Source organism: Pleurodeles waltl, chromosome 1_2 (genome assembly GCF_031143425.1).
Source record: "Pleurodeles waltl isolate 20211129_DDA chromosome 1_2, aPleWal1.hap1.20221129, whole genome shotgun sequence".
Lineage (NCBI taxonomy): Eukaryota > Metazoa > Chordata > Amphibia > Caudata > Salamandridae > Pleurodeles > Pleurodeles waltl.
In genome coordinates, this window is record NC_090437.1 from 825,839,762 (window position 1) to 825,852,354 (window position 12,593).

Consider the following 12,593-nt stretch of genomic DNA (forward strand, 5'->3'; position numbering starts at 1 on the left):
CCCTTCTTGTCGCAAAAGGATTGCTTTGGTGCTCATTTCTAAAGTATATCTGTACGCTAGGTGCGCGTAATCACATACTGACTAATTGTTATGAAAGGAGGGAGCGTCGAAACGTGATAGTTTCTAAGCCACCGTCTCCGGAGCGTGCATTCGTTGGCTCTTGAAGCCGGCCCGTCTATACTGGTTGGGTTATTCCAGTTAAATCGAATTGTTAATCGCTGTAGCCGCGATGTCACTGGTCTGATTCTAATGCCCCAAGTATGACTTTTAGTCATAGGTAAATTAGGTTTGACAATGTAGGCCAGTGCGTTTCACGTGCCCCTCACAGCACACGGCTCGTTGCCATTGTGATGGGGACTCCAGCCCATCAGCGTGGTTGACAATGAACACGGCTTTTAAATGCAGCAGCTGTTCGTCTCCCCTATTCACACAACCGGCTCGCGCTTCCACGCAGAGGCGCCGTCAGCGTGATCACGTTACCGAGAGTAGACCCACTTAAGAAAGGGCTGATGTACCCTGTGGAGGGCCAATATTTGTTGTTTTTATCCCTATTTACTGTAAAGTACTCTACTTTTCCTCAGAAAGAAAAAATCTGACATTGTTCACGATTGTTTTCAAATGTTTCAGCAAAGGCGTTGCACTCCCCGCTCTGGACAATGCTGATACTTAATGTACAAATATCATACTCACAGATTTTCATTTCAATATGTCATTCATGCTGGCATTTTCAATGTATGTAATTTCTCTTATTACCTGGCTCTTATGAATTCCCACGTGGCAGGACCACGTTTTTCCACAGATTGTTGTACCAAAGTTGAGCCGCAATATCAGCCACGCACAGAGGCAGGCATTCTCTAGTGTCCACCTGCTGATGTAAACCTGTCTCTCAAAATACAGATCTGCCTTCGAGCACAGTGTTTGATACTACGCTAGAAACAGTACTGCCAAAACAGCATCGTAGACAGGCGTCTTTAACATAACCTTAATGTGATTATACTTACTTGTTACTTTTTGGCTTAAAACGCCACATTCCTTTACAGTTAAATAAATATTAATGTACATAGCTCAAATACTGCAGTTTTACAGTTTCAATGTATTAATGTTTGCTCAGTTGAATAATACTGCATTTATGGACCTCAGAACAATAAAATGTTGAGCCTGCCCTACTAATACTCAAATTAGAGAACTGCAGGCCACACTGGATCTCAGCAGCGAGTGCTAAAGTCACTCTGCCATCTTCCTGATTTAAGGTGGTATTTTTCAGCAGCAGTAAACACTTACTCACCAGTTGTAATTTCAGTACCAATACCTCACAAGACAATGAATTAAAAGTATTAACAAATGGATGTGAAAAAAAGTTGGTCAACGTTGAATCATACTTTAAATAACCTATTTTACATTTGGTTTTTGAAGTTGCAAAGAACATTAACAAAAAATGTACCCATTACCTGCCTCAGTGGTTCACATTTTATCAGCAACTGAGCCTGGCAAAGTAAGTTAGCTCTTCTGAGTTTTACCAGTTGGCCTACAGGTTATTGACAGGTTTCAGCAATGGGGACATTAACTCTGAGTTTTTTTCAGAAGCAAGAACAGAACAGTGATACATAGACAAAAAGTCTTATCACTGGAATCACCACGAAGAAGTAAAGTACAAATCAACGAAATCACTCCACAATTGAATCCAATACATACTGTAAGCATCTTTCATTCAAAAGAGAGTGAAGAATCAAATCACTTTCACTGGACAAGCATATGAGCACCACAGTGACAGTGGATTTTGGAGTCAAAGGTAGATCTTGCTAATATTTATCGTTTTTGTTATTTAAAGATATGATTCACTGCACAGATGAAATATAAGCAATAATAGAGACTCTACACTTCACGTAGTACAGTGAGCCTACGGCAAACATACAGGCATGAATTCAGTTGTGATTTAGGGCCTGATTGAGATCTTTGCAGACGAGTTACTCCGTCACAGCGGTGACGGATATCCCGCCCGCCAAAATATAAATCCTATTATATCCTATGGGAATTATATTTCGGTGGACGGGATATTTGCCACCGTTGTGACGGAGTAACTCGTCTGCCAAGATCTCAATCAAGCCCTTAGTGATTTGAGTTAAAGTATTGGTTTACATAGCACCGAGTTGAGCAGCAGAAGATTAACATCAAAGGGTTGAATCAGAACAGTTCCAGTTTGAGGTTGGATTGTATGTGTCCGGACTTCATTAAAGTCTAACATTAAACACAAGCTGAGATAGAAAAGTAAATCCAGAATCCAGTGCCAGCACACTTAGTTAAGTGCCATAAAATTCTTCTCTACATGGCACAATTGAAAACATTTAAAAAAACAGCGTTTTCAATATCAAGACAGGCCAGCATGTATCTCTGAACCCCTTGCTACCACAGCCCTATCACATGAAGCGAGAACACCTACTTTTCAAAGCAATTTTGCAGCATGAAATCTCTTTTAGGGTCATAATCCTGCAAAACAGTCGTTGAATCCAGAAGTGTTTATAATAATCCTTGGATGGAGGTATGTAATTAACGTGTACATTATGCACATGCTACTTCAAATTGGTGCTGGCATAAATACAAAGTAAATAAAAAAATGATTATTTAGAAGATACTAGGTTTGCCTTCATTAATGTAATTGCTCGTTTATAGTGCTTACTATCCCTTGTGTGGTATTGAAACACATTTTGCTGAGTAGCATGCTACTCTGGAACCCAAGGTTAGTGGTTATTGGTTATTGTTGGTTATTGTTATTAGTCTTCTGCTTTTAAGGAAGTCACTCCATGTTTTTGCTCCATTAATTTATGGTAGATTAAATTAATAGGAGTTAGGTGTGGTGGGTGGTATGTGAGTTCATGCAGTTGGTTGGTGGGATGAACATAAGTATTTGGATATTGTTTCAACAAAGGAGAAGTTGAGATCTATGAAATGAGGTGTGGGCAGTTTCCAGAATTCACAGAATAAGGTGGTCAGCCATGCAAACTGGAGTAAGCTATATTCTGAGAAAGGAACATGTAGAGGATGGAAGGTAAGGAGAGAGTCATTCGATAAAAAGAAAAAAACAGATAACAGTCAATCCTATGCTTGCTTTAAAAGGAGGTCATCTGCTTGGTGGTTTTAAGAATCTGGGGGAGGTACCAGATGTTAAGGAAGAATGAGTAGGAATCAGAGATCTGCCCAGATCGACTGCATTACAGTTCTTTATATGATTGTTATTACAAGATGTTAGTTAAGGAGATTTGCCAGGATGTGCTAAACATGCCTTTATGAATAGAATGTTGATTTTCGAGGGATATGACTATTTGAGACAGACAGGGTGGACTATATTAGAGTCCTCCGGTGACCAGATGTGTGGCAGATCTCTCGCCAGTCTTTGCAGTCGTTGTGTGGTTAGCATTGAGTGCTTTGGTCAGGTGGGCTTGTATAGCCTGTATCTGAGCCCTCCAGTTGCTAACAAGAGTCCACAGGACCTTTAATTTATTTTCATGGCTGTCCCATTGAACATGAGGGATGAGATTGTGAACTGGCATATGTTATCTTATGGTGGTACAGATTACATCAGTTTTAGTCCGGGAGGCCGGTCAGAAAGGCTAGTTTTACTGTCCTTCATCTTGTGTTTAGAAATTGAGTGGGTTGATCCTGGTTTTTGAATAGGAAGTGACAGTCTTCTTCCTGTGCAATCAGATGATTGTTGTATGGGGTGACATTCTGGCTAGTTTATCTATTGGTGGGCTGTCTCCGAGATGATATGCCCGTACAGTGCAGTAGGTTTGTGAAGTGGGAATCACTCAGAGTATAGTAGGTCGGCTTTACCCACAGATGATAGTCTCGTAGAGCCCAGTACCAGTAATTCTCACCTTATAGTTGTTCTACCCACGTGTGCTAATACACTTAGCAGCGTTTCCCAAACTGTGGGTCCCAGCTGATTTTTGGTTGGTCGCGAGAGTCCGAGCAGTACACAAAGATGCCTTTAAATTCTGTACTTGTCATATTTGCTACACTTAAAGACAGAGGTCACATGTCAGGCTATCTCTTCTAGCAAATTACAGTTTGTTTTTTAAACTGGGAATCGGTGTTTACAAACTCTTCTCGCTTTCAAGTGAAAAGAGTGGTTGAGTAGAAATGCATTGTAAAGACATTTGCCATCAATAACGAACATTAGTGTAAGATTTTCATTGTCATGAAATAAACTGGATAGCCCGTGTTGTAATCTTCAAACAGATGTTTTCAAAAGGGGCATATGTCAGTGCTTCATCTGTGCAAAACCCTTAATGATTTTGTAATTTGTCACATTTGGTATAAATGTAAAGAGTCCATGAAATGCAAACTTCTGGGGTTTTCAATATAAAAATATGGAGTTTGGATTACTCTATGATCTGCACATAAAGTGGCTTCCACCCTTTGTCACGCAGTGTCCCTTAAACTCAGCATTACTAAAATACTGATGACCAGCGATGTACACAAGGACTTCCCCTGGCGTGGATGTTCACACAACGATTGTGCATCCAAGATTGTGGAGGACTGTGTCATAAAAAAGAAAATAATTGCTTGAGCATGAATATTACAAAACTCCAGGATATTCCTGGATCACTTATGATCTTTCTTTTTGACATTGTATTCTATCCTTTTTTCTCCTCCTCTCTGTAAATATTTCAGAACTGCTTGTACTGTACCTCTAATAGATTACATAGATGGGAATGACTATTCCATTGAACCGCAACAAGGTGGGGATGAAGATGGCCATGCCAGAGGGGCATGGGACTGGAGCATGCTCTGGAAACGGGTGCCATTAAATGACAAGGAGAAAGCCTCGAGAAAGCATAAAACTGAGCCATATCGGTAAACGGTGTAATTTTATTTTAAAGTAAATGCTTGTCTAAACCTTTGTGTTTTGTTTTTCCCCCCTTTTTCTCATGTGCCCTCGTCCGTGTGTTGTTTGTGCCGCTCGGATCCATGTGCCTCATCTCATCCTCACTGCCGCCATCACAACCCTGCAGAACCACATGTACTGTGCCACTAATAGATGTCATAGACGGAAACACCTATGAAATAGTACCGCAAGGGGGTGGAGACGAAGATGGGTATGCTAGAGGAGCATGGGATTGGAGCATGCTATGGAAGAGGGTGCCCCTGACCCAGAAGGAGAAGGACATGAGAAAGACCAAAACTGAGCCGTATCGGTAATCACTAATCACTTACGACTATCTCTTTCTTCTCGAGCAAAGCCTCGTTTACTCACTAATTACACAGATGTATTGCTTCATAAACTAACACCCTTAAAGTGGTTGCTGCCTCTGTCCCCTTTGTATCCTAACTCTCTTTCGCTTGTTATGGCCTAACACTGATTAGCTTCTTGAGGTTTTGGGTTGCTGCTGTCGGTTTAGCGAGGGCCTGGCGTGTGCATGCATGAAGTACGTCATAGGATAGAATGAGCTTTCATTAACCAAACTACCCTCTTCAGTAACCTGCCAGGGAACATTAGATAAGTATACTTGAAAATAGATAAAACCTTTCAATGTACCCACAGAAGGTGTTTAACAACTTAAACCCCTTTCTTGTGGCTCGTGTGCCTTGTATGTTAAGCCTAGCATGGGTCGAGGCACCATGCATCTTGTGCCCAGGATGCAGTATGCGCTTTATGAGTTTATGAACCTCAGAAGGATGAGTGTACCCTTCAGGGTACGAACCTGTGATCACATATGTAAATGCAAACCCTGGCTCTGGACTCATTAGTACATCGAGCACTGGCCACTTTACAATTAGATTAGTGTTGTCCACGGCAGAAGGAATAATTTGAGATACTAAGAAAAAGCCAGCTGCCTCTGACCGCTGGCCCCTAGACGCTTAATCCTTATTCCTAAATGAAGGTGTAATACCTACTCAGCATGGAAGTTGCAGGGGCTAGGCCTGTGTCCAGGCCAATAAATTAGTTTTTATGTTACATTATAGAAGCATAATCTCCTAATAAACCGAATGAGCGTTTTCTTGAAAAAGCACTGCCTATGGAGCTTCTGGACAACAAATGTATGTGAGAGAAACAGGCTAGGCTACTATATGTGAAAAAGCGGACATTTGCGACTATAAACCTCCATAATAACAAAATAACATGCAGCAGATGAAAAAATACAGAAACCTCTTTTGAAGCCCATATTTACATTTCCTCTCAGAGATTGTTACCACTATGATATTTTGTGGGCTAAGACCTTTGATTTGGCTCCAGTTTCCGTTAAAACTGTTTCGATTTTGGAGGTTTATAATACCACTGCGCAACTTCTCTAAAATGTGGTTCTGCTTGTGTTTGCCATCCTCTGTATGCTGAAGACCATCCTGCTTTCCATGTCTCTTCATTCATCCATGCTTGCATTGATAAAAAGCATTTGAATTAATTATCAGCGTTCATTTTAGTATAAGCACCTTCAAAATCGTTGCAAATTGTGGGTGTAATTGTTTATTCATCTTGATTTGCCTTGAAGCAGCTGAAATGAAATTATAAAGCTTAAGCTTTGGTCAGTCCCAAAATGTTTACCATGAACATCGAAATAATACGTTTTTGCACAGTTCGTTTTTGAGGAGAAGGGTGGCCTTTGTTTTGTAAAATAAACACACTAAGTTCAAATTTCTTTAAAAACGAAAATTCAGTTCATGAAAATAGAACAAACATGGAGTCTCGAAGAGACGTATTACACTGTTATACCTTCTTAATATTGGTCAATAGTGTCACACATTTTCAGCACACTTCAGAAATCACTGAGTGAACATGCCTTAATTATGCCCAGGTCCACTTATGGCTTTTGAATGAAATTGTTCTTTTTTTAAGTATATTATTAGGAGAGTACTGATACGGCCGACTTGATAGCAACGCTAGTAGAGGCAACCCATAGCTGTTAATATTTTTCCACAAGCCCTCCTCTTTCAGATCTGGAAATTATATATCAGTAAATCTTTTCCAAGCCCTCGATCCTCGCTTTCACACATTCCTTCTCAAGACCCATTTCTGGAATAATAGTTGAGGGGTTGTTCTTATATTGCATGGTAGTAAATAGAGTCACTTTAAGATCCTAATAAAAGCAGTTGCACAGTACGATGCATTGTTTAGATTAAATATTGGGAGCACATCCAAAGGCCATATAATTAAGGCACAAATGGGTCCTAAAGAGCATGCTGTAGACCTTGAGATCGACCTACCTGAAAGTGATTTTGACTTCAGGTAAAGCTGAGAGAAAAGAAGACATTGAAGGTCAGCAAACACATAAAATAAGTGGAACGATACTAGTCTTTTCCCAACAGCGAATACCCAGGCTTGAAACAAAAGTGTGCCCTCTTCTCCAGGCACCGTAACAGAAAAGATGTCTTCTATGGAGAAAATACATGAGGCTTTTACCGTTTGATGATAGGACAACATTGAGTTTGTACAGCAGAAGTAGACCACTTCACTTTCTTGAATTTCATAAGCATGGTCATAGATGTCCCTGGTGAGGATCTATAACAGAAATCAGTTGATGCTTGAGTTCTAACATAGCACGATGGTCCCCGTTGTTAAATGAGACAAGTGCTCCTTGGTTTTAGAGCTCAGATCAAGTCTTCGATGTCTGCTTATCAAACACACTGTATTATATTCCTTTTTGTCCTTGCTGTGCGAGTCAAATCAGGGTTTCCACTGTGTTGTACAGATCATCACTGTTTTGCCAACACATTCTGCATGTTCACCAGTACACGTTAACCGACTTTGCAGTACACATAGTATAAATGAAGACCTACACATTTTAGGAATTTAAGCCAGCCTTATCCGTTGCCACTTTCTTCCTCCTTTGAAATGCTCAGTTCTCCATCCTGCACACTATCTTGATAGACCACGTGTCAAGTCCTCTTATTGACCTAGTACCCTATTTTCCTCCTTCCAGGATAGGATACCCCTGGCTTTAGAATGTGTTTTAGGTTGTTACAAAATAAAGCCTGGCTACTGTGCTGTCTTTCTAAACACAATTTGCTCTTCAGAATTTGGGCATTTTTCAAATCGCTAACACGACTTCTCCTGTATTACTTATTCAATAAAGTGAGGTTTTGTTGGGGACTGCAAAGGAAAGTTTCATAATTTCATAACTCAGTGACTTCCTAAATGTATATGTTTAGCTTAGCATTTCGTCTTTAATGGAACTAATTGCACCTATTGTCTTTAAAAATGTTACAGCAATGCAATGAGGTTTATTTTGGTTGTCATTTTCCGTAGGTCTCCCGCTATGGCTGGTGGATTGTTTGCCATTGAACGAGACTTTTTCTTTGAACTGGGTCTCTATGATCCAGGGCTACAGATCTGGGGTGGGGAAAATTTTGAAATTTCCTACAAGGTAACGTATGCCCAGCATTGATAATATAAGACTTGTTGGAAAACAATTTTGCATGTATTTGAAATCAATTTGTTTTGAAATTCATATTTCAGTGCAAGCCATGCTTTAGTTTCGAAGTTAGTTTCTTTATTGTCATTAGTAAAGTAAACAGTTAGGTTTATTTTCTAAGCACAAATCTGAGAAAAGAGGATTGTAGGACATGCTATTCATTCTATAGTAGACCGAGCCTATGGATTTTTGTAGTTCCCTGAACTGTAAAATAAATCACCAGTGCTATAAATCATTTATAGTTCATGCTCTTTTTGAGACGACTATTCAATATATGGAAGCCATCTTTTATACAAGTCTATTGAGTGTACCAATCAGCTTTACAGGTAGCCTACTCATACAAAGAAACGTATCTCTTGTGTCCCCATGAGGGAGTCTTCTGGGAGGGCATTTGCTTTGTGGTGAGACAAGCGTATTGCCGATTTTGCTTTGGGGCAAATGTGGAAGCATTACTGATTAAGTCACTTTCAGTTTCTTATTATACCAAATAAAACGTTTTATTAAAAAGAATATGTCGCAGGATACACAGTTAATCTAAGGAATAACACTAATCTCAAGTGTGATATGACTGTAAAGGTTGATAGCACAATGTGATTGTAAAATTGTTCACCCACCTCTCCACACACGCCACTTACATCAAACATACATCTCATATTACATTCTGCTGAATGCTTCAGAATATCCCTTAGGCACCAGACTGGATTTGGAGAATTTTCCACCAATGCTCCCATATGCCATTGGGTGGCGATATGCAGCTCTGTGTTGACTTAATACAGCCCTGGGAATAAAAGAGTGGAGCTGCTTATAAGTGCCACCTCTTTGCCCTGATTCAATTCCTTTCTTTCCATACCTTCCAACTGGGATCCAGAGCCCCGCCTCCAAATTTCTGGTTATTCCGGCAGGTCTAACAATTCTTCACAATATGCTCAGGAAAGATGTTGTCACCAATATTAAATTTGTTTATGATTCAGGACTGCTGAGGCTGCAGGAAGCAGATATCAGTCACAGACCCCTACGAGGTGTGCCTTTGATGCGTGGGCTATGGCTGCGACCCTTAAGTCATGTGACTAGTGCACCCAAAGGCAATTCAAGACCAGGAGGCAAAGCTATACATCATCCAACATAAGAAGAAGTCATGGTCTTCACACAATTCCCTTATTCACCTCAAGTCATAGACTAGGTTACAAGGGTATTCTGCTTCATTTCTGACTCAAAATATTCAGGTAAGTCAAAACCAAAGACCAAACGCAAGATTAAAAAAGTGAAACTGGATCCGCTACCCATCCTCCCACTTTGGCTCCAGAAAGAAGGTGCAAAGGCAAAAAGATTTGAGTCTCATTCACTTAAGGTCACCAGCCACGGAACAGATACCACAGATGAACCCAACACTTCTTGAATATCCCAGGCCATAGTTGACCCACAGCAAGATAAGGCCTTCCAGGTGGCCTTGTTGCAAATCTTCATTGCGCTTTCTGCTCCATTGGCTGTGCCTTTGGGCACCACGGAACCGCAATGCCTTACAACCAGATAATACAGATGGGCCCTCCCTCCATGCTGTAGAAGATTGTGTAACTCTCAATTAGGCTCAAACCAACTCTGGTACAGATGTTTTTTTATTCCGGCCACATGATTCCCACTGGTTCCCATATCACTGACCCCAATAATGACATCACCAGCGACAATTGAAAACCCTGTGCTGCCATTGAGGTCAGACTCAAACTTGGCATCTACCAAAGCTTGACCAATGTCACTCTGTGAAATCATGAACATGCAACCAGATGTTTTGCAGCCTGACTCTAACCCAGTGTGTCTACTACAACGCAACTATCAACTGAGGCTCCATTCTCTTTTTGTTCTGACTGTAATCCTGTGCCAGAACAGGATGAACCCCAGGATTCTGATGATGGTGGTACAGGGGATGGCTTCCTTCCCTGTCATTCTACTGATGGTGCCTTGTACCTTGACTTATAAAATGCCACTGGATTTGACATCTCTCCTGAAACAGAGCTTGAACGCCCACAAGGGCCACCACCTTACAAAAGTGCCTTATTTGCATTAGTGCTTTCGAGGGCAGCTGAGGTACTTCACTTAAAACTGCCCTCCATTGAGACTGAGACAAATGTTTTAACAGTGATTTTCCAGATTAGGCAAGAGACAACATTCCTTTTGGTCTCTTTCAATTACACCCTCACAGATGCCTTAATGGCTGTCTGATCAAAACCATTTTCTTGCTCACCCATTTATCGACAAGTGGCCCAGTGACACAGGCTTGAGCCTAGTAATCTAGATTCCTCAACAAGAAACCTACTCCCAGAAAGTCTCATCGTATAGTCTAGTAAGGTGAATTCAAACTAATTTCCCACCAAAGAACATCCAAAATGATTGATGCTTTTGGCTAACAAAAGTTTTCTCCTGCCTGCCTGGCACTGTGGTCTATAATCGCAGTATTTCAGGATGCAACTAAATACATCATCCACACAGGCTTAGACACCACTGATTGCATTGGCAGAGCACTGGTACCAGTGTTTGGGCTACAGAAATGCCTGTATGATGGCCGCTGGCTTTCTTGCAATTTGCAGGCATCGCTAATGGGCATGCCCGTTAATGAGTCTCAACTTTTTGGCAAGAAGGTGAACTCTGTCCTACAGTGGTTTAAAGATAGTAGGGTCACAGCATATTCCTTGAGACTGTTCACTCCTGCAAATAAATTCCCATGTTGGTTCTGCATATTTAGGGGCCCCTCCAGTGGGTTAGCCTATTAGCAACTATGGCCTTCCCATTCAGTGATACAGCAGTTAGCCTAGTCCTTTCGGGGTTGGGGAAGCGGCACTGGCAGACATCTTACAGGCCAGCGAGGGCTCCAGTCCTCGAACTTCTCTTATTCTGCCCTTATAGCCACCAAGCCAGTCAGTCATAGACACCTCAGGACGACGGCAGAACTCTTAACATCATTGGGTTTCACCATAAACCAGCCAAAGACTCACCTGCTTTCCTCACAGAGGTTTTGTTTATTGGGGCTGATAACACGTCCTTTTATGTCAATTTTATACACATTAGGACTCGTTTTAGGCCAATGAATCTTGTGACCCAGTGGAGAGACACCATAGGACGAGATAACTAATCAATATGTCAAGCAATATATCGATAATTTCATCAATATTTATCACCACAACGCATCTTACTTTAGAAAAAGACATTAATCAAATTGTTGACGCAACCATGACCTTTCAGCCATGAATAACCACACCTGTTGATAGAGTTTTATGATTTTTATTCCCTATTGATTACAATCTACAAGCAGAAGAGTCAATCTCAAAACCAAGAAGCATAAGTGTATAGTCACAATATGACAACTGTGATAAGATTTCATTAATGCAAGAATCACAAACATAAGAACATAGCACGGCGTGAACATAGATCAGAACATAGCAAGTGTCATATACGTCTCAGTTCAGCAAAGCGTAACGTCAGTCATTTGTCTATTGCAAATACACAAAAGGAGAGCACTGGGAGTGTTGCTAGCCCACACCGCTTCCCTAAAGAAATCTATATAATCACTAAAGGTGTGGGGTAGTAGGGAACCGAAAGTAAGACTGGGTCAGTCTTAAATCGGTGTTGGTTAGGTGGCTTTGGATCCTAACGCGGGGGAATCATTGTTGGAGAATATCCAGACAGGGGGGGTGCTGTGTAGTCCCACAGGGGAAGGGGGAGTCTCCCTTACGGACTAAGTGGTCTCACACACATAATAGTGTCATGCTTCATCATATGACCACCTAGCCCCACCCAAGGAAGATGATACTGCTTGGGCGGACTCAACCTCTTGGTTAAAAGAACCGGAGGGAGTACTGAAATTAAACTTACTGGATAGTTACTTAGATCCAGCTGAGGTGAGTAATAAAATTACCAAGCATGTCACTGATAGTTGCTGCTAGTTTTAATATAGGTGCATGCTGGTAAGACTAAAAGCAAGGGGAAAAGGCTCGTTGGAGAGTAATGTCTCCTGGAGTCTAAAATAAAAAATGGATGACCAACATGTTTCTGCCCTCACTAGGTGCTGGTAGGTCAGGGGCATTCGTCAGGGTCGGAGCACACGCAATAAGTGGGGTGCTCAAAGTGGATAATGAATGGCCTACCTGAACGGGTAGTTCACGGTGGGGTAGGTCAAGGGGTAGGGGGCGATTTGCC

General features: G+C 41.3%; 1 protein-coding gene across 3 annotated transcripts in view; it reads left to right on the plus strand.

Annotated features, from left to right (window-relative positions):
- Positions 1-12,593, plus strand: part of GALNT7 (polypeptide N-acetylgalactosaminyltransferase 7) — a 456,997-nt gene that overhangs the window by 349,111 nt on the left and 95,293 nt on the right. For 2 of the 3 annotated variants that reach the window (XM_069244357.1, XM_069244375.1), the window contains exons 6-7: positions 5,013-5,195; positions 8,243-8,360. In XM_069244357.1, the coding sequence (XP_069100458.1) occupies positions 5,013-5,195; positions 8,243-8,360 (301 nt within the window). Of the gene's footprint in view, positions 1-4,671; positions 4,855-5,012; positions 5,196-8,242; positions 8,361-12,593 lie in introns of all 3 variants that reach the window. The other variant, XM_069244367.1, reaches the window with a different exon arrangement.